Source organism: Manis pentadactyla, chromosome 14, assembly GCF_030020395.1.
Source record: "Manis pentadactyla isolate mManPen7 chromosome 14, mManPen7.hap1, whole genome shotgun sequence".
In the NCBI taxonomy this organism is placed as follows: Eukaryota; Metazoa; Chordata; class Mammalia; order Pholidota; family Manidae; genus Manis; species Manis pentadactyla.
The window spans coordinates 68,526,501-68,549,312 of NC_080032.1; the positions used below are offsets into that span (position 1 = coordinate 68,526,501).

Consider the following 22,812-nt stretch of genomic DNA (forward strand, 5'->3'; position numbering starts at 1 on the left):
AATAATTGTTCAGACAGAGAACCGCCCAAATAGAAAACACATGCTATTTCCCCTCTGCCTGACCAATTTGGCGTTCAGAGTACAAGTTGACGGGAGAAGGGCTGGGCTTCTCCAGGCAGGAACTGGAGTCAGAGGCTTCCCCTGCTGCTCGCTGGGAGAGAAGAACATTAGAGATGCCTTTCAGTGCCTCGGTTCCGGAACTGTCTCAGCAGCAGCCAGGAGGCTTGGGGCACTCTAACCGCAGATCAGCCTCACCCCTGCAGGAATCCAGATGCAGGCCAAGTACAGCAGCACGAGGGACATGCTGGATGCTGACGGGGACACTACCGTGAGCCTGCATTCTCGAGCCTCTACCACAACCCAGCGACCAGAGCCTGAGCGCACAGGTACTCTGTCTCCTGGAGTCCAGATTGGCCAGAAAGGTGTGCGATGAGCTCTCTCTCCTAGGAATTTACAAAATAGAGGAAAGAGAAAATGTTTTCATGATCTGCAGTAATGTGTAACTGTGCACTTTCCATGACTTGCATGCCACAATATGAACATCTGAAAAGTTAAACTAGGTATATACACAGATGATTGTTTTTCTAAGATTCTATTGCTGGCAGAGTCGGTTGAAATTGGGATGTGTTGTTTTTACCAAGTAGGTATAGCATCAATTACAGCGACGTCCCTTCCTCCTCCCGCCTGCCCAGGAAGGCCAAGTCCAGTGCCGATTTATATACCATCTGTGATCTGACCGGGAAATTTAGGCTTATAAAGGCTATCTTTTTGCTGGTTTTGAACTCATGGCTTTAGCAGGAGGTCTCCAAGCAGACCTATCAACCCTGTTATTTTGTTGTAATAATCCCACATCTTGAAGTTGTGAAGCTTTGAGGGAGTCATGCCAACATCAGGTGTTTTGTTGTACATCCATGAAATGAGGGGGAACGTAAAACAATTGCTTTCAACAGTCCCATGAGCACTGAAATTCTGTGATTCACTATAAATAGTGGCCTTGGATGCAATTATGTCTCATCCTATTCCTTTTTGTTCTATTGACTCCCAGAATATTATTGAGATGAATTAAATTATGAAAATATTTCATTTTAGTTACATGTAGCTTCCATCTTATGCTTTTATTTTTAATAATTCACCCTCTGATACAGTAACAAAATATCTGTTTTTCAGTCCATAGATAAAGAAGTCACATAAATGAGAAGGATCCTATTTCCTGGGTAACTTAGCCAATATGATTTTAGTTCTAGTGAAAAGACCTTACACTGTAATATAGGCAAGACTAGGTTCTAATTTACTGTGTGATATTGGGCAAGTCACTTAGATATTCTAGGCTTCAGTTTCTTCATTTGCAAAATGTTAATAATAGCAATCATATACATAGTGATTATTATGTGCCTGGCTTGTTTTAAGCACTTTTTATATATTAATTCATATTAACTTGAACCAATCTTAAATAGAAGTAAAAAAACCTCTCTTATAAGGTGGTTATCAGTCCTAAGAGTCTGTAGACTACTTGGTAGACAGCAGACACATCTACCAAGTCTTTTTCAATGTTCTATTCCTTGAGCATTCCCAGTGTGTTCTGTTTCACATTTTTTGTGTCAGTCTGTATCAGAGAAATTCTCTTTTAATACCTGTATCTTAATATGTCCTTTCCCTTTTGAACATATCCAACTTTTCTTCATCTCTGTAAATCCAGACACACACCTTTCCACTCTTCTTTGCCATTTCTCCTTCATCAAGGAACTTGACGCATTCTTCCTTTCCCCACTGAATCTGTGCATTCACTTTCTACTCATTGAATGATTACCCCACCTGGGACTAATTGAACTCACCGATATGGTTTTTGTGTTTGTTTTCTAAGCTATCTAGTTATGTAGTAATCTATGAGTGGTTACTGGGGATTTCCAGCCTCTTGGATATGAAGCACAGTGACAACTTTGGGGTGTCAGCGTCAGAAGCCACCAGATATGTGTTAATAGGATTTGATGTTTTCCCCAACAAATCCTGTGAAGAGTTGGCTCTTGGGGCTCTGGTTTTAAGTGGCTTGTGTATAACTTCATTTTTCATTTTTTACCTGTGATTAGAGCGGGAACTCTCACAAGGATTAGTGATCAGCATAATCAGGAACAGGGTGTACAAGTAAATTCTGCTGATTTTAGAGGGTGGAGAGGGAGGTGGAACAGAATAAAACACTAACTGAAACATCTGGCAAACTTCTTGTAAGAAGTGGAACTTGAAACAGTAGGAGGAAAGGTTATAAACAAGTTCTTTAGAGGCAAGCATCTGAAAATAGCTGTCTTACTCTACATGTATTACTTGTTTTCATCTTGAGGTAGTGGAAATATTTAGAGGAATGTCACTACAGAAGTCTAATTATTTCTTAAGAAAATAGACCTGATATAATTCAGCTGTTAAAAATACCAGCAAAAATCACTCTGGGAATTTTTTGGCAATGCAGGAGATTCAGGTTCAATATAATATTATACCTCAATTATGACTGGAAATATTAAATTTTCTCTTTAAAATTAGTAGAAATAAATTATATACATTCATTTATTTTTTAGATTTTAATTTCTTCAATATAAAAGTTATGTTTGTGTTTTAAAAGAATGCTAAACAATCCAGAAGATAGAAAGGAAAAATGAAAGACAAGAGCCTTACACCTTTCTACTTGGGTTCATGTTATTAGGCCAGGCATGTTGCGAAGTATTGAGGATACAATGATAAATACAGTATGATCCATGTCTATGAGGAAACCTAAAAGTTTAATACAATTCTCAACTAAGCAATAAGTGTGATAAGGTGCCATGAGGGAAGCAGGCCATGGTACAGTGGCGAGCTTGGTCACTTCTGTCCGGTAGGGGCAGAGGAGGGGAGGAAAAGTTGGAGAGAGGAATGACCACTGATTGACTCGACTTCAAGATGTTCCATATGGTGTGGAATCAAAAATGCGAGGGCTTAAGGGGTAAGAGGCACCAGGCAGACAGACACATGGGAGGAAAGCCCTGGGGATCTTACTTAACTCTGTGTTTTCAGAGAACTACAAGGAGTATATTATGGCTGAAATGTAGGGTTAGGGGGACAGCCTGACAAGAGGGAAGGTTGGGAAGTTAGGGAGGGCCGTTATGTCATACTGACGTATTTTGATTCTGTTCAGTAGGTAAAACGAGGTCACTGAAGTATTTAAATGAGGAGTAGCATAATCAATTTTGTGTTTCTAGAAGACCCTGTAGGCTGCACAGAGGAGGGTGGATTGAAGGAATTTGAAACTGGAAGAGCAGTACCCAGATTTCATGCTTAGCATGAGATTAGAAGAACTTGAACTGAAGGAGGATGGGAGTGAGGAGGGGGAATCATATTTGAAAGATGTTGAGGAGGTGGGGTTCAAAGAATTGTTGACTGGTTACAGTGCGAAGACAAGGGAAGGGAGGGCATACGTTGACTGGGTTCCAGCTGGTGTTATACAGATGGTGCTGCCATTAGCTGAGATAGAAATTAGAGGATGAATTCAGTTTGAGTTTGAGAAGCCTGTAGAGAAGGGACATGCAGTTGGAGTGGCCCCAAAACATTTGTGTGTAGCTGGTGAGCAGGTGGATTGGAGGTAATGATTCTGAGCTGGGTATGTATATGAGAATTGTTGGCATTTAGGTAGGAATTAAACTCTCTGAGATAAGTGAGATCCCTGAGGAAGAGGATGTAAAATGAAAACACAAGCGCGCGCACACACACACACACACACACACACACACACACACACACATGCGCGCACACGCGAAGACCAGAGGAGAAAAATGCCAAGAAGAGAATCTTAGGGAATGCAGTTGAAGGGCAGAATGTGTAAGAGATCCCATTAAGAGCTACTAAGAATGAATGGTAGAGACTGACAGAAATGGACCAGGAAAGACAGGCTTCTAGAAAACCAAGAGGCAGTAACTTAACAAGAAATAGAAAAGTAAGGGTCATGAATAGTAAAGTTTTAAAATAATAAGCAATAACTACTCCAGAGAGATCAAGTAAGAGGAAGGCTAAAAACAATTTATTGTTTTAGCAATGAGGAGGACAATAGATCACTGGTAATTTTTAATTTCAGGGGTTTGAAAGGCACTAATAATTAAGTAGGAAAATAAATCATTGAAGTAATATTCTGTGTTTTTTTTCTTTCTCTCTCTTTTTGAGAAACCTGGATGCAAAGATAAAAGATCAAATGGTAGAGCTGAGATATTATAGGGTTGCAAGAGTCTTTTTAAAGTTATTTTTTAAGGTGTGAGAGATTCCAACTCAATTGGAACTTGGAAAGAAGTGTAGCTGGAGCACCTCACAGCAGGAATACGCAAGGGAGAGAGACAATGAACTGTGAGAGGCCAAATTCCTGCTGAAGATAAAATGCAACCCTATCAAAAGAATATAAAAACCTATTTGGGTTTAAGAAAAAAAAAACACAAACACTTCATGATAAATTCAAGTTCCATTTTCCCTCTAGTCATATTAATTACAATATTCTTGAATTTTCCTTGTATTTTTAGCTTTATTTCCTTAATTACAGCATAAACCTTTCATTGAAGAGTCATGGCATAAATCTAATTGATTCAGCAAATCGTTAATGTATACCTTCTAAATATCAAGCGTATGGTAAGCAATGGGGAGAAACTATTTTTAGGTGCTTGGAGAAGTGGAAGGAATAATCTGAATCAATAATTATAAGGAAATATTATGCAGTGCTACTGAATTTATATAGGAGGCCACAGAAGCAAATAGGAATGCATAACTTACTACATTGACTCGTGTGAGTATTTTTGCATGAGGTGACATTTGATCTTGTCTGTGAGACCGAGTCTAAGTTTTCCAGACAGAGCAGGATGGGGCACCAAGGTGACGTTTCCATGGTGAGGCCACGTGTGCAGTGTATTGATGGGTAAAATAAAGAAAGTCAAGAGTTCAAAGGGGAAAAGATGAGGCATTAATTTTGATTAGAATTTAGATCAGGGTAAGGTTAATTTGGGGAATCAGCAGCAGAGTCAAACACAACAGCAAGGTGGGCTGGTGGGCTGAGGAGTGGTTAGTCCTCAAGGGAGGTTCGTATGAGGGCACTTGGCAGATGAAGCTAACAAGTAGGATGGGATCCCACTACACAGGGCCTTACCGAGCACGGGAAAAGCCTTCTGTTTTTCCCTTAAGGAAGAAATCAGATCTATATTTCAGAAAGTTCACTTTGGTGGTAGAGTGGAGAATGCATTATTTAAGGTGGCTATTGATAAGATAGTTCACAATATAGAGGTGAAAAGGTGCAAATGGTAAAACACTAAAGTCTTTCTATAATTCAGTATGGTACTGCCACATAAAGGAAACTATTAATGTGGGGTTTGTTGAGAGGATAGGAAAATGATTTAAAATACTCAGCTCCGAATGAGAGCGCTGGGACAGCCCTCTGGCTCCCTCGCTCACTAGCCGTCCGGCCCTAAAGCACATTAAGGGACTCCTCAGCACCGCAGCTTCTCAGCCAAAGAAAGGTTAAAATAGCGCCCTCTTGAATGATTTTTGGGGAGTTTCAAATGAAATACCACATTGTGCATAACACAGTAAATATTATCAAAAGCTGTGTATCCTTGGGCAAAGTAACTAACCCCCTAGGACTCAGTTATCTACCTATAGAATGGGAATATAATAGTACCTACCTTATAGGGTATTTGTGAGGATAGATAACATAATTCATATAAGGCATTTATTTAATTAACTCAAGGAATGTTTGCAATTATCATTAATGGCAATGCTTTTTTTTTGCATTATATTTCAAAAATGAAGCTCCTTAATTGAGATATAAAATGGACTCACCTAAATTTTTCAGAAGGGAAAATACCATCAAGTTTCTAATTGCTGTGATTTGGAAACTCGATGATAGTCTAGAAATAGCTTGTATGTTTTTACATATATATTCTGAAATTATAGGAAGAATAAGACCACTTACTTTTAGGGAGAATGAAAATAGCAAAGATATGAAACAGACTCATAAGAGAAAGTGAACCTGCATTTTTATGAACACTGTAAAATAATCTCAACCCACAGAGATGAGAAGGCTTAAGGTTTGCTATGTACCATATGAGAGGATGAAGGAAAAAAGAGAAGTTTGTAAAAAGACAACATTAAAATTTTTAAAATATATCCCAAAGTCAGATACATAATTGCCAATGTCTCATGACTTTCCCACTCAAGCCATTAAAAGCACAGTGATCTAAAGGGTAAGTAACTTCTGGATTGTTTCGTACCTTGCCCCCAGGTCAGCCTCCATTTCTCTGTGAGTCCTGGTTCACAGGGAAAAGCATACAAAACGTGGTGTTAAGCATGAACAACTGAATCTTGGCTCTGCCCCCAGCTGGCTTTATGCAGATTATTGAAACTCTCTGTGACTTTTCCAGCTTTTATGATCTTCCCACTTGAGAGGCGTACTAAGAGACTACATTTGGTGATGTCTGGTTCACTTCTTACAGGCCCTGGGAATGGAGGTGTGCACGGTTTCCCTCTCTGATGCCTGATGAAGAGTAACTGGTCAAGTGTGACAGCCCTCATCATCTACACCGTTCTTATAACTACAAAGGAATTTGTATTCAAAACTGGACCTTAGCACTGTAGCCTTTTGTAGGATAGTTACAGTAAGAGAATACAGGAATGGGTTTTTTCTATATATATCTTATTATTCCTAGGGATGTTTATATCATTCCTTGGCCTGTCCACACCTTTTTCTTAACATGCCTCAGAAGTCAGTACAGGAATTCTCATCCAAAAAAGGGAAACCACAATATAGCCAAGCCAAACTGAGGCACCTCCTAGGCAGTTTATTTTTCTTATTTTTGGGTGGTGGTGGCCCCTAGAGAGAGACCTCATTATGATCAGGGTACTTGGAATAAAACTCAGAAACATTAAACCCACAGTTAGAAAAAAAAATACCTAGAGGGGGAAAACTAGCATCAAAGAAAAATAAAAATGAAACTTTCAAGTCCATAGTCTTTCCCTCCTGCAAGCCTGGTTTCCTAGGAAATGACCATATACTTGCTGCAGAAGCTCCCTAAGGTTGGGTTTCCAGGGTCTTTAGGCAATGGGAGGGGCTGCGGACCCTGAGGGAGGGAGGGAACGAGGGAGGAGGGAGAGCGGAGTCCGAGCAGAAAAATGTGCAAATGATCAGGGAAAGATGATTTCTTTGAAGGGAATTTTTAAAACTTTGTTTCCTTAGCAAAAGAGAGGCTACACGTCTTTCCTGTTCTGTCCTAGAGGCAATCTTAGGAAGGATCATGTCTTTATTCCTTAGATGGGCACAATTATTATTAAATGATCTTCTAATCCCTGAAGTCCAGGCCCTCACTTCACAGTAAAAACTTAAGTTCACTCCTTTTGATCCTTTTGGCAGAAAATCAATACCTCCCTTGCTCCCAATATTATGCAAGGGAAAGCAGGTTTCTTTAGGGATTAATAATTTGGTAAGTTTCCATAGTTCTTCTTTTTTTATGTTATTTTTTCTAATTTTGACAAGGGAAATATTAATGATAAATAAGGACAGCCCTTAAAATGTTTATATCTTTCAGGTTTATATAAATAGATTTGGGCAGGGATAGACAGGCATAAAACAGATATTTATATATAGTAGACACATTCATTCTTTCAACATTAATTGAGCTGATTTCAACTGATGTTCTAGGTGCTAGAATTGATGTTCCAGTGACTAAACAGACCTTCTTTTCTAAGAAGGAGCTTACGTTTTACTGGGCTAAGACAGATAGAGAACAAAAGAAAAGAGTAAAATACATATTTGATGGCAGTAAGAGATATGGAGAAAAATAAAGCCGCTGTTGTGGTGAGTCCACATGTGCCCTTGTACCTCTGGAATCTAGAAACATCCACCTGGTTAATTTTCTTGGGCTACATAGAACTTTAAGAAGACTTAGGGTTTTGGAGAGGACGTTTAGCTTAAGCTATATTCTGCCCTCTGATCGTTCTCTTTTATCTTTTGGTGATTTGAGATGCCCGTAAGGCCAAAGCCTGTAGAAACCAGCAACTTCTAGGAAAATTTAGGCCCAATCACTTAGGCCAGCTAATGGAAGGAACTAGGGGTGTCAGCAAATTCCTCTGTATCTGTTGGTCATTCAGATTCACACAAGTACGGCGAGGAGATGAATCTAGCCGACTCTGCCCTCTGCTGACAGAAATATTGCTGGAAAGTAAAAAAAAAATCAGTCTGTAAAGTTTAACTAGACAATCCTCTGTGCCTCTGTAAAAATTAGTCGAGGTAATAATTATTTTTCGTAATTGCATTTTTCACTCACCTACTCATTCAAATATATATTCAGCCTTCCTGTACCAGGCACTGTTTTTAGTACCGGAAACACACTGGTGCAAAGCAAGACGGGGATCACTGTTTTAATGGAATGAGCACAGAACTGGGAAGAGATAGACTGAAACAAACAAAAGCCTTGAAAATACTACTTAACAATCTTATTTTTGAAAACATACATAGTGGGGTGATGTGCTAGGCATGGATTCATGGACCTCTCCCAAGGATGTGCGGTTTAAACAGAAAGCTCAGTAACAGGAAGTAGCCCAACCTAAGGATTGGTTAGTGCAGGGCCGAGGTGAGCTAATGCAGAAAGTTCTGTACAGGAACAAACCTGTTTCCGGGATAAACAAGAGGCCGCTGCAAGGAGAGCACTTGAGAGACAGGAGAGCCGTTCAGAAGGGATGAAGGAACTAGGTGGGGTCCAGATGAAAAACTCTTGTAGAATTTTAGTGTAAGGGCAAAAAGCTATTGGAAGGTGTTGAGGTCAGAAAGTACCATCATCAAATTACATTTTTTACAAAGAGCAACTTGGATCTTAGTGAAAAGTGATTTGGATTTTATTCTGATTGTAATGCAAGCCATTGAAAGTTTTTATGAAGGAGATGATTATTAGCAAAAAATAAGTTTTAAAATGTGTCAATGCCCCATGATTTTTACTGATTTCCCTACTACAGTGTAGGTTCCAGAGGGTGATGATCATATTTTCTACTTCGATACTCTCTTCACCACTTATCATTCCCATTTGGAAGTATTGATTAGTGCAAATCTATGTACCTGGAATGTACTGTGTAGAGGACTTTGCTGAAGAGGAAACGAATCCATGTGTTTTTTATCTTTCTGTTTGAGATCCTGACTTGAATCTCAATGAAATGAAATTCACAGGTCATGATGAGATGAGAGTATATTTGTGGGTTTTGCTCTCCCTTTGTTTCATCTTAAGCACAATGCTAGATGTTCCCTACACTTGACTGGGGTTGTGGGGAGTCTTCCTTGTCCATCTCCAAGGTGGTTCAGACTGACAGCTGACCTCACTACGTGGCGGATTTCCTATTGACTCAGTGGGGCCTCTGCAATTACCACAAGGCAAACCTGCGGGGGTGTGGGGCGGGGGAAGGATGTTGGCTACAGCTTTTTAAATTACCTAACTGGTTCAAAATTGAGACAGCTTAGATTATCCTTAAGAAATTAATGATCTTGTTTCATTATAATCTATTTTTGGGGGAGCATAAATTAAACGAATGCACAAAATCCTTATAGAAGATGGACTTTCAACAAGTAAATCCCAAAAAGAAGCAGTAAAATGATTATTTCTCATTACTGACATGCAATTTGCTTGGCAGAAGCAGCATATACGGAAACTGGGGAGGAGAGTGTTTTCCAAAAGAACAACAAATTAATTTCATCTCATCTCTGATGATGTGAAAAAGTGAGGCTTGACATTGAACCTTTTGACAATGTTTCTGAGGACAGAGGGAATGTTATCTTGCACTGATTACTGTTGTTCTGCAAAATTTGTTCCCAGAATCAGCTCCACTCGTTTGCAAGCTGCTGACAAAGATCCAAGTGGAATTAAAAGGGAAACCCTGCCTTTTCTTTTGTTCCATGCAGAGCAGCGGCCTCCCTCTGCAGCCTGGCGTCCAGTGGCCCTGACCCTGCTGGCTTTGTGCCTGGTGCTGCTGACGGGCCTGGCAGCCCTGGGGCTTGTGTGTAAGTCTGCGCTCTGACTTGGGGGAGGACCCTGCTTCCAAGGTCTGTCTAGGATGAGAAGTACTTTATTGTGGATTTTTTTCTTTATTTTAATTCTGAAGCCTGTGGATAATTCATTATTTATTATTCTAAAGCACCTACTTAAATGATGAGTGTGGAAGAAGCATTAAAATACAGCAATCACTTGCCAGCTAGACTCTTAATATTCTGCTTGAGATAATGTTTTTGTCTGTTTATATGTCAATATTGGAAATCAACAATTTTTAACGAATGCACACTTGAGACCCCTTCTATTCCACAAAAAAATAGAGATCGTGTTTTTGCTCTTACTAAGTATGCCTGGTTCAGTGAGTTAATGCAAAGGGAAGAGATTTCATTTACATCGCAGCCCCTTCAGTCTAAGGAGAAACGACCCAGGTCCTTAATCACCATATTTTTCAAAAAGTCCAGGAAGTTATGGAATCATTTTGCAAAAATTTGTGAAAATCAAACAAGGAAATATGTGTGTAAAAGTCTTTAAATTTCAAACTAGTAATGGCAAGCTCAAATCTTAGAAAAGGAAGTGGGTATTTGCTTCATCAGACTGACCCCTCAAGCAATGTTTTCTTGAGCAGTTAAAGAAGGTGGTCCAAGTTAAAAGGTTATACCAAAGGGCAGGTTTTAATGACAAAAGTTTTTTATTATAGGAAATTTTAGAACTTTTGTTTGTCATCTTAAATTTTAACATTAAAAATATATTTTTAGTGTTTCTATCCTGACCCCAACATTTTTACCTCATTTTGATATAACCGATTATTGTTTAGCAACCACCACTCTTTTGGGGAATAAAAAGCAACTTTCATGATTCGTGAAGGATTTCTCTACTTAGATGTAGAAACGAACTTTAAACCTAGATGCTGGAATTTTCTAGCCAAATGGTAGTAAGAAAGTTACGTTCTCACTGAACCTGGTTGCAAAACAATAAAAATACAAAAATGATCATATGAATATTTTAATGACTGAATGAGGTAACAGTATGTGGGACTGTTATTAATGTGAGTGATCAACAGGTAAATGGATTTGTGTTTTTAGGTTGAGTAGTGGGTTGAGCGTATACAAAAAATATAATGGTTAAGGAATTTACTCCTGTAGTTGGAAACTGTCAGTAGGACTCCACATTTTCAGATAAGGAAACAGACTTAGAGAAATTAATTTTCTAAAGGCAAAACAAGTTATTATATGCTATAGTCCAAACCCAAATATAGGCAATATGGGATCTCAGAGCTTGAGATCATAAACAATATGCTGTTTTGTTTTCCCTGTGCATAGAAAACAGAAATAGAAAAATGAGGAAATCAGCTGTTCAGTCTGACTTGATAACTTGGGTTAGTTTTCCAGTTCTACCAGCTCTCCCATACTCAGCAAGACAGCATTTCTGAAAAGGAAGAGAGACTGGGGAATCTCTCCCGACAGCTGCAGTCCCTCCAAGCCCAGAACGGGAAGCTTGCAGACACTCTGCTGCGTGTAGCTGAAAAACTCTGTCGTGAGCTTTATAACAAAACTGGAGGTGAGTGAGTCCTGGTCACTGAGCTCCCCTCTGCCCTCAGGGTATCTGTTAGTATAGGCCTGACTTTCCCATCAGTGTACCTGGGAACCACACATTAGTCACCCAGTTGCCCAGCCAAGTTAATAAAGAGTTTGTGCATCAAGGTCATTCTCAGTTATTGGGGTCATTTGGTTCCAATATCTCTACTTTACAATACATGATGGGACTCTTCAAATTCAGACATTTTAAACAATAAAAACAACTAACTTTGAACAGCCAAAATAGCACTACAAGTAAATAAAATACAGGGGTATTTCTCAATTGACCTTGGCACACAGAAAACAAATGGTAGTATACATTTCATAATACGCTTACGAGTCCTTCCCTATGAAGAAGTTAATGAACTCATAACTATAGTTCTCAAATTTTAAGAATCATACTGGGGTCTGGTTAAAAATGCAGATAAATGGAATCAAATTACAGTTATTTTAAGTCAGTAGGACTTGTGTAGGTGCCTTAAATCTGCAATTGAGTAAGAACCAGTGGATGAACTCAGATCTGATAAAGAGGACTGAATGGGACTAGAAGCATCCCTACAGTTCTGTGTTTTCTCTCCCAATCCTTTTGGGGTTTCATAACATCCAGATCCATTCAAGTCAGCCTTCCCTTCTGTTAGCTTCCTCCTGCATGCATAGGAAGCAACATACATTTCCAAGTGTCCAAGGGACTTTAAAGTAGGATGAGTTCCCTTCGTCTCCCATACCTGTGCCACCTCCCCCGCTGACCACACACCCTGATTGGGTGGTTACCCAGTAAATACCCAGCAAAGAGTATCAATTGACACACTTCCTCAAAGTAATTCTTTCCCACATGACTGATGATCTCACTGGTCACTATTTTCTTTCTTTCTTCCTTTTTAACTTGATTGAGGAAAACTTGACAAATACAATTGTATATATTTAAAGTTTGCAATGTGGTGATTTGCTATACACCCTCATTAGGCAGATTGTCAAGATCAAGATAATTAACACATGTACCACCTCACACAATTTTTTTCTTATGTTTCTGACAACCCTGTGTACATTTTCTTTGTTGGGTACCATATCATCAAAAGGTAATCTAAATTTCTAGGAAACCAATGGTCTCTGGAATTTGCATCTAGCTGTATAAAAACAAATAAAAAGAAAGCTGTACAAATAAGCTATGTATAGTTTAAATACAAAGTGTACATTCAAATGTATTAGTGATGTTCCTTATTCTCAGGAAAATGTCCATATGTTTTTGGTTTGGTGTTAGTTCTCAGTTTTGCTCCTCTGTTCTCCATTTCTTACTTTCTTCTTTCCCATTTTCCTTCTATCCATCTATCCATCCATTCAGCTAGTATTTGCTGAGCAACTGATGCATATCATACAAAACATACAAAGGATTTCTACCCTGGTGGACCTCTTGTTCTATGGTGGTGGTAATAAGTAGATTTAAAGCCATAACATAAGAAGACCAGCTTGTCTCAGTTTGTCTAGTTTTAGTACTGAAAGTCTCACATTCTAGGAAACCCTAGGTTCCAGGCATACAAGAATGATTGGTCAGCCTAAATATAACACATGAGAGGGTAATCAATTCTGTGGGAAACAAGGAAGACAGGTAAAGGGGGTCAGGGATCCAGGGATAGTGTGTTGCTGATTTAAATAGGGAGACCGTAAATCCCTCATTAAGATGATTATACAGGAGCAAAGATTTAAAGAGTTGAGTGATTTAGCCACGTGGGCATATGGAGGAAGAAAAAGCCAGGTAGGGGCCATGGAAAGTGCAGAGCCCTGAAATGTGAGTGTATTTGCATATTCAAGGGATCCTAAGGCGTCTGTGTGCCTGGAGCAGAACGAGGGAGCAGAAGACTAACAGGAGGCGAGGTAGAGCTGCTTTATGGCCTAAGGAAGCATTGTAAGGGATTTGGCTTCTGAACTGAGAAGAATGAGGAATTATTACAGGCGTTTATTATTTATGAGCAGAGGAAATGCATGTCTGGCACAAGCGTTAAAGGCCCACTCTGCAAAAATGTTGAAAAGAGCTCAGAAGAGGGAAGGATAGAAAGAGGAATCACGCAGGAGATGGCTGTTACTCTGCAGTGATTCAGGGGACATGATGGTGCCTCAACTAGGATATTATCTGTGGAAACGAGTGCATGTTGGAATAAAGTGGGGTGTCAAAAGAGAAATAAAGGAGTCAAAAATATCTCCAATTTTTGGGCAAAGCAGTTAGAAGCATAGAGATATGATGAAGTGAAGTGGCACAGGATTCTGTGGTTAAGAGAGGGAAGGCTAGGAACCAGGACTGCTACTGGGCAAGTCGAATTTGAAGTATGATTTGGAGATCCAAGTGGGAATATGAGTAGGCAGTCTGAAATATAAGAAATAAAGTCTGGGCCAGAGATATGAACTGACTTACAAAGAAATCTAAATTATGTATTTATTTAAAACCATTTTATAGTATGAAATATTTCAAATATACAGGAGAAGACACACAGTAACATGATATTCATTTGTGTATTGACCATTCCAATTTTAACAGGTTAACATTTTGACCCAGGATTGCTTTTAAAATAAAGACATTTTTATGGACTGATTGAGTTCCCATCCCACCATATACCCACAAGGGACTTGGTTACAGGTTCCCAACTCTCAAAGGTCCTAGGCCATGTACCATCGCAGGTGTTGAGACTATAGCTCTAGGGCCTACTTCCCAAATTTACAACCACTACCCATGTGGTCCATCTCAACTTTGACCTGTGTACTTACTTTTCTGTCTCTGATGCCCATCTTAATTTCTGACATATAGAGATTTAGCATTCTAATTCATGTTTGTATTTATGTAATTTTTCTGAAATTTTATTTACTTGTGTTTACAGTGAGAAAAGAGTCCATATTCTACTGGTATATATTGCACCTAAACAAATCCTTTCACTATTATATAAGGGATTTTGAGGGAGAAAATTATAGAAACTTCAATTGTTTCTTAAATACAATGCATACTGAGTTTCTGAACATCTGAAGATTTCTTTATGAAGTTGAATATCCTGTCCACATGCTCAGTTACATAGGGTAACAAGCAAGGAAATGCCAATCATTCATTGATAGATTCTATACTCCATGAAAGCAGGTAGTGTGTGTTTTAATTTCCACCGTGTACTCAGTATCAATTACAATTCAGGGCATATCATGGGTGCTCCGTAAACATTTGTGGTTATCGTTGCCTCATCAATTACTTGACTAACAGAAAAGGAATAATTCTTTCTGGGGCCATCACATACACTATAACTTCAAGAGAGGAAAGATGGCAGACTTGAGCAAAAAATAACATTAAATTGGTTTCTTTCCAAGAACACAGTTGCAGCCCTTGCCCAGAAAAGTGGAAGTGGCATGGGGATAAGTGCTACCAGTTCCATAAAGAGAGCAAGAGCTGGCAGGGCTGTGAGTACTTCTGCAGTGCGGTAAACGCCACCATGCTGAAGATAAACACGCAAGAGGTGCTGGTAAGGTCCTGAGGCTTGGCTGGTGTTGGAAGTATTCTCACAAAGAGGTCTTTGAAAGAGTTATTCAAAAGATTCTAGGGAGTCAAGGTCCACAGACTGTTCCACTTACTGCAGTCATCGCCCAGGTCTTATCCTGGAGCTTGGAATGATCCCCTGAGATAAATACAAGGAGTCCTGTTCTCCACAAGTACCCACCCCTTAGAAACAGGAGAGAAAGCTCTTCACACTCTCCATCAGCCAGGCATCGAAGAGTATCTTAATTGCCTACCTCTTTCGGTTTGGTGAGGAAGGGAACTGTATTGATGCAATGTCAGGAAGATGAAAATAGCACTTCCTGCTCTTCCACTATAAAAGTGACACTGCTTTTAATTGAAAAATGTTTAATTAAGAGATTACTGTAATCTCCATTATGAATATCTTGCCTCCCCAGCAGTTTACAACCTAATGTTGACTGGTCAAAGCAAAAATGAAAATAGAACTATAAATTCACATATTTTGAGTAAATACTTAAAGTACACTATTAAAATGATACGATTGTTCCCTTTTTTTGAACATTATTTATTGCCCTTGGATTTAATTTCTCAAACCTTGTGACCATTATTTATTTATTGTTGTTTTAGCCAAGGTCTTGGCATACAGTGGTTTATCACCAATGGGATATTTAATTGAAATAAGTGCCCGGCTCTCTGTGGAAACTCTTCACCTCCTTCTAGTTCCATCTTTATTTCTACCCACTTCCTGAAATCTGCAGTCACTGAAACTCTGCAATCTCTATCATGACTAAAATGATATTTTTCATCCTCTCTCGATGGCTTAATTTAGGCAGCAAAGGAGGCAACTGATTTGACTAAGACAGTGTAGCCTATAAGCCCTCCCAAGTTTTCCTATGCTGTTTGGTTCCTCCACCTCCAGAGCATACTGAGGACTCAGGTATATAATTGCACTATATACTGTATATAAAAATTTCCATATGAATATTAGAAAAGGAATTGTCATGTGTATGACTATATATGGATATATTAAATTTACAAAGAATACACACATATATAAACATATGAAAAATGCATTTCTCCCCATCTTAGTCTGAGACAAAGCATCCTTCCAAGTTCTTCTTTACCTCTTTTTGCACTGCAGTATATTCGTTATTCTTTTCTTTTTCCTGTCAGTCCCTTTCGCTTGTATTTGTAAAGTTTACTTCCCCGTCCCGCACTGTTCCTTCCCTATCCTTCCATTTCCCAGAATCTCTCCACATCTCTTTGTGAATCTGCCTCCCATACTTTCTACATAAATCTTAGCATGGACCCTGCGACTTGAAAACAATGTGTTTCTTTTCTTTTTTTCCTAAATAAAGTTGGTCGATGTGATTCTTGGTTTCAGAATATCAGTATATATTCCGTGCTTATTAAGAGAAAACACATTCTTTAACTTGGACAAACTGGCATTAGCCCAGATGCCTTTCTTTCCCCTCGGTGTACTGTTATCTCTGTGAGGTGGGAGGCAGGACTCATGATGTTCTCATGTTAAAAGTGCTGGCCAGCCCTGCACATGTCTGCATGTATCTATCGTAACCTCTCTAAAGCTAAAGGTTTCCTTGTGTGCCTTTTGCAGGAGTTTGCCTTGCCTCAGAGCTACTCTGAGTTTTTCTACTCTTACTGGACAGGGCTGTCCCGCAACGGCAGTGCCAAGGCCTGGCTGTGGGTTGATGGAGCCCCTTACTCCTCGGAACTGTAAGCCTTCAGAACACTGGGTGGGAAAAACTAATAAGGAGATTTCATCTGAGTGACAGAGTTCAGCACTTGGGTTCAACAAGCACTCATCAAACATCAGCGCTGTATTGGAAACGATGTTTGTAGAAGGCTGTATGCAGCACAGCACTTGCTCCTGAGGCTTATGAATCAGTGAGGGAGACAGATACCAAGTGCTACTAAAATAGTAAGGACACTTCTCTGGTTGCTTTCAGAAAATTTTATTTCAGGGCCTGAAGTTCCCTGGGGCATTATTAAGTATCTGGGATTCACTGAGACAGAGAGAGAAAGAGGAAGGGAGAGAGAGATCTTTTATGCATGAATAAACTGAAGCCCGTGTTGTAATGGTGACTTTCCCAAGGTCACACAACCTCACAATTTGTCAATACCCAGAGATGGTATAAGACTTAGATTTCTTGGTTTTCTGTGCAGTGAAATGGGGAGTACATCTTTAAAAATACATCCTCTGAGAATAGATGTACTAACAACATAAACAGTAACATAATAAAGAATTAGTTTACTAATGTGAGCATTTAGATAGAAGTGTGCATGGTATCCTTTGAAAGAGGTAAATGTAATATTGGTCAAAATATATTATAGTTACAGCCATGTTTGCACCAACACCTTTCTTCTCTATATAACCATGTAGGATTTATTCTCCAAGAAGATAGGACATATCCACTGTAATTACTTTTATTTTATGGTTAAATAACTGAGTTCCAGAGAAGGTAGATAATTTTTCATCTGACAGTAAAATCATATGATACATTTGGATTATAGCATGGATCTTAATTTTAGTTGGAAACAGTTTTGGTTGTTTTAGGTGACTTGACCTTCTAAGAATGAGTACAGAAATTGAAGAGACTGGAAAAAAAAGAGCTTGGTGACCCCATCCTTCCAGGAAACTCATTCTGGGTGTCTCTTCTATAATTTTACCAAGCTGGGAATACTTCCTATGTACTTCCTGGGTACTTAATATTTCATTTAAGAAATAACGTGATTAGATTAACTTTTTTTTTCTTTTTTAAGGTTTGAAATCGTAATCGATTTCAGCAGCCTAAGAAGCAGGGACTGTGTGACCATCCTCCACGGAAAGGCTTTCTCCAAGGACTGCAGGGAGCTGAGGCGGTGCGCGTGTGAGACGGCGGCGGGGGCGGCGAGGCTGGGGGAGCTCCGGTAGCTTCTCTGCCCCATCACGGGGCCGACGGACTCTCCCGCCTCAGCTGCCCCCCAGGCGCCCTTCGGAGAAACCGAAGATCAGAACCAAAGTCGGTCACCTTATGTGTACCTGGAATAGTTTGGTTTCCTATTGTCTTCCAACTGATCCGTGTCTCTGCAACGATCCAACAAAATGTCCGAGCCAAGTGAAGTCAGCGCAAGGGGTATTTAAGACATTGGGGAGTGGGGAAAACAGAAGAATGGCGATCCCTCTGGTACAAGAAGGATTTTCACGTTTCCTGTTCAGGATCACCAGCGCTTCTGAGCTCGGCTTCATGCCTATGCTGACCACTCAGAGAGAAGTCCTATTTATGGACCAACCATCCCCAAAGCCCATAAAGATGCAATCTGCCTCCTTGACTTAGAGGTAACTTCCTAGTGTTCCTCCTCCTCAGCATCTTCCTGTTTCCATGTCCCCCTTAATATTGGGAGAAATGAGAAACTTACGGAAGTAGAAGAAATCGATGAATGTAGCATCCTTTGCTCCAACAGCTAAGCAGTCCATGAGAAGTCAGCCATCACTCCCTATAGTGTGCTACCAAATACACAGATCCTTCTTTTTGTTTCCTTCAGGTCATACTTTTCTCTCCCCAAACTCTCAAGAAGACCCATCTGGCCTGCTTCCCCCTGGGATAATTCCCTTTATTAGGATTTAACTTCTTAGAAACATATACCCTGCTCCCCGCCCCCCTCCCCCATGCCCATTTAAGACTCCAATAATTGTCTTCTTTCCCTAGGAATGTCTTCCAGGAAAGAAATATTCTTAACTCGGTTCCATATCAGAATTAAGGTCCCTGATGCTCCCTTCAGAGAAATAGGTCAATAGCTTTACGTGCATCTGTAATAGTTTGGCTTCAGTTCCTATTTTCTTCCATTTGATCCATTAGGTACTGATGATTTAATAATAATAAATGTAAATAATGTGAGGTGTGTGTGGTTTTGGAATGGATTTGTGATTTGGGGAAAAATTCAGCGTGGAGATGCTCTTCAAAACATGATAGCAATCAGTGTTTTGGGTGGTTGTGCCTTCCTGAGAGTGTGTAGGGATTCCACAAGAGTACTGATTATTTGAGTTGAGGAAAGCAAGCAGTCTTTGAGATGCATGCTGTATTCAGGAGGATGGTTTTAACACTTCCTTAAAATGGAATCCTTTGAGGCAAGTTCATGTCATCAGCACAGGGCCAACGATGAGTAAACTGAGTTGCAACAGGGTGAGTCATCCAATCAGGTCATGGAAAGTGAGAGAGAGTCTGGGAGAGCTGCCTACGCAGCCGGCTTCTTGCATAGGCGCCCTTCCTCTGGATGGCAGTAGGCCAGTCATGACAGGGCCATTGCATTAACACCATCTCAGCCACTGATTTTGCTGGCTTATAGGTAAATCAGTTTTAGGGGTTTAACACCAGAAAGGGTAATCTATTATAAATTATAAATCCTTATTTTTCAATAGTAGAACCTGGAGTCCTTCCGTTTTATTTTCAACAAACTATCTCATGATCTATGAGATATTTCAACATTGTCTATCTCATGGTAAGATGACAATAAGTTAGGAAATAAATGATGAGGAGACCACTTGTGTGTTCATTTTCATAGGACTGTTTCACTTATCAATTACTACTTGCATATATCCTCCCTAAGAATTTTATTTTCCTGTTCTATTGATTAGCTAGGAAGTTTCTTCAGTGTTTAATACACTTAGTATTGATGATCTGTGCTGTCCAAAATAAACAACTGCATTTGTGGTCATAAAATGAGAGTTTTACATCCCTTATTCTAATTCATTATTAGGCAAATCACTTTTTTTCAAGAACCTTGTTTCATTAAGCATAAAGTGGAAATACGTATAATTTCCTCATAGTATTACTGTTACCTGAAATTAGGTAAATGTGGAATTTGTTTCATAACCTAAATCACAATATAAAATATAACAGATTAAAAATATGTGAAAAGGGAGAGAAGGATTTAGTGATTTACTTTTTTTTAAAGGGGAGCACCAACAAACAAACAAGCATAAACAACCTTCTTTGGAGACCTGTGTTCATAAGCAGATTGTAGAAGGACACCCACATTGGAGGCTGTAGATATTACAAAATATTTTTTATGGTAAGTACAGGTATTTAACAGATGTGGTTATTATAATAAGTGCATAACAAGAAATGTGGATTAGTCCTTCAGTTAAGCAGTTAAGTGTTATTTAAGCCTTACTACTACTGTAGAAAATAAATATGATTAGTATATGAGAAAGTCAAATGCCTGGACTAAGTTGCAAAATAGGGACATGGCACACATTAAATTTTGACCCCTGGGATCCTACCTAACTGATCTAGTTCAGGGTTAGATGACATATGTCTCCTTACATGTCATTGCTTCAAGGAGTCTAGCTGCCTGGACACTGGTTGTCAAATATTATTCTCTCTCCACATGTGCAACCTAAGGGAAAGTGTCACTTTAGAGAATAAGGAAGGGAAAAAATAGCATTTATTTGACACTTTGGTATTGTTGAGCTTATTCCTGCCCATCTTTTCCTTCAATCCCCTCATCTGACCTCAGTATACAACCAACACTGATCTCAACATGAGCAAATTATTTCAAAAGAACAGAAAAAGAGTATGACACATCTCTCCACAAACTTTCACTTACATTTTAAGAATAGGAAACAATCATAACATGCATTTGAAAATATGATTTGCTGAAAACAATTTTTGTCGTTGAGAACTGGAGAGAGCAGCACCCTATGAATTATCTTTTCAGTAAAGGACTTTTTCCCTCTCAGCTCTTGTGTGTTTAGGTAATTCTGAAGAAATTGCAGGAAAAGCCAAACAAGGAACATCGTTTTCCTGGTAGATTTGAGTTCCCCAGAGTACACAGTGAGCTATTTCTTTTCCTGAGGATATTGAACCAGCTCTTAAAACTTATCAACAGGAAACATTTCATGAGCCCTGTAACAGCAGGAAGTGTGAGCAGTGTAATGGGAGCGTTTCCTTTCGGGATAAACGCAGATTATGGAATAAGTAGATGAGTCTAGTAGGTTAAGTCAGGGTTGGCCTTAATATTTGGGAGTCAAATACCTTGTAAAGGGATTCTTGTCATTTTTGAAGAGTACATAAAAGCAGGATAACCTGACTTAAGGTGTACATACCTTTTTTTTTTTTACAAGCTTCATTGTATGAATAGATTCTTGGAATCTAATAATAATATGTATTCTTAGTCTATCAATATTACTATTTCAGTGTTTTTCTTTTTACACACTTAATGTGTTTTAGCCATTCCATATAACAAAGCCTCTTTACATTCGTAGAACAAACTTTCATGTTCCCTTTTCTTAAAGCTAACTTGGAACTCAATGGGGTGAACCAAAGATACTCAGTTCATTATTGGTGAGACTATGATACTGAACTGGTTATCTCAGGGCTAGGGCCTGATCTCTTACCTCTGCCTTGGAAAAGGCCTAGGTATTATGGGTCAAAAGCAACCGGAGGAAAAAAATCTTCCCCCCATAATATCTGTGTGGAAAGCAGCATGGCCCCCGAGGAAATGTGTAGGAGCTCATGCCAGCTGCCCTGAAGAGAAGATTCTGACTTGTAAATACTGCACCAAACACTGGCAGGGTGACGTCAGCCGGAGGATGTTTGCCTTCTGCTTCATTGTACTTTTTCTTAAAAGAGTTATTAAATGCTTCCTATCGTTTCTCTAAACATAGCTCCATGACAATACTTTGAAGAATCTTGAAGACAAACAGTCTTTACGACTAATAAGTGCTATTGTTTCTCCTTTATTCCAGGTTAATTATATTCAGCTGCCAGCGGACAGCTGTGCAAACCCAACACAGGAGACAATTTAGGCTGGGTTTACTTTGCTTTTCTCCTTTTCTAGGTTCAGCAGAAAACTGGAGAAAATCCTTTTTGTTGAAATTCAAACCATTTAAACTCCAGACCAAGGGTAAACAAAGGAAAAGAAACCCCAAAACATGCCCTTCCCATTCTTGAAGGACCTTATCATTCAGACGTGACCTGTTACAAAAGACTGCTGGGTTCATTTAAATGACCGACACAGCCTTGGCGAACTAGGGTTTATTTTACTTCATTGATTGAAGTGGGCTTTTTGTTGTAAAGACAGAAAGATGAGACTCTAATGTAGCTCAGCTACTCCTTGTGAAAAATGAAAAGTTAAATGAAATTATATTGACTTTAGCAAGTATTTGATGAGAATCTACTTTGTAGTAAGCTGTTCTGGGGATAACAAGGGATAATAAGTGGTAGAAAAGTAATATCACAATAATAATAATTAGGAAGGAATTTGCCTTTCTCTAAATCACAAGAAACTTTCTTATCAACTGTCTCTTGGGAACAAGCTAATTCATGTTCAAGGAGGTTGCAAACTTAGGACACAGATTGTCTATACATTTATTTGAGAAGATTCATTAACTTTAAAACAGATTCTCTAGAAAGTTGCTGACGTTTTACATATAAAGCTTATCTTTGCAATATTCCTGTAAAATGAGCAGGAAAAGGGGTCATTTTCTACCTGGAACACACAAATAAGGTTGATGATACGTATATTAATGATTTAATCCTCAAACAATATTTTGAAATAAGTCTGTTATTATTTTACAGTGAAGAAATTGAGGCCCAGAGAGATGCATTTAAAGGTTCTGCAGTGTTAACTTTGAGTCCGGGCCGTGAGCCCTTTGACTGGTGAGCGGTGGGACGGGCAGCTGTCCTTGACGGAGACACCCTGGTGCTGCCAGCCTGACTATTCCTTCCGCTTACCTGAA

At 39.2% G+C, this 22,812-nt stretch overlaps 1 protein-coding gene across 6 annotated transcripts; it reads left to right on the forward strand.

The window, feature by feature from the left end:
- On the forward strand, positions 1–22,799 carry CLEC1A (C-type lectin domain family 1 member A). Of its 6 annotated transcripts, none has more exons than XR_008993654.1 (10): positions 1–422; positions 6,411–6,497; positions 9,929–10,027; positions 11,397–11,573; positions 14,927–15,078; positions 16,687–16,805; positions 17,853–18,928; positions 20,025–20,141; positions 21,912–22,043; positions 22,652–22,799. XR_008993654.1 is itself a non-coding variant. In XM_057491537.1 (7 exons), the coding sequence occupies exons 1-7, from the start codon at positions 272–274 to the stop codon at positions 18,001–18,003; spliced, it is 936 nt and encodes a 311-aa protein (XP_057347520.1). In that variant the 5' UTR covers positions 1–271; the 3' UTR covers positions 18,004–18,967. The 6 variants fall into 6 exon arrangements, 1 of the variants encoding a protein (XP_057347520.1); XR_005029806.2 differs by having other exon boundaries at positions 2–386; XR_008993656.1 differs by lacking the exon at positions 6,411–6,497 and having other exon boundaries at positions 7–422.
- Positions 22,800–22,812: the final 13 nt, after the last annotated feature.

Coding starts and splice junctions, on each gene's coding strand:
- CLEC1A (XM_057491537.1), top strand. CDS start 272: ATGCAGGCCAAGTACAGCAGCACGAGGGACATGCTGGATGCTGACGGG. Junction 423..6,410: donor AGTCCAGATTGGCCAGAAAG/GTGTGCGATGAG, acceptor TGACTTTTCCAG/CTTTTATGATCTTCCCACTT. Junction 11,574..14,926: donor GCTTTATAACAAAACTGGAG/GTGAGTGAGTCC, acceptor TTTCTTTCCAAG/AACACAGTTGCAGCCCTTGC.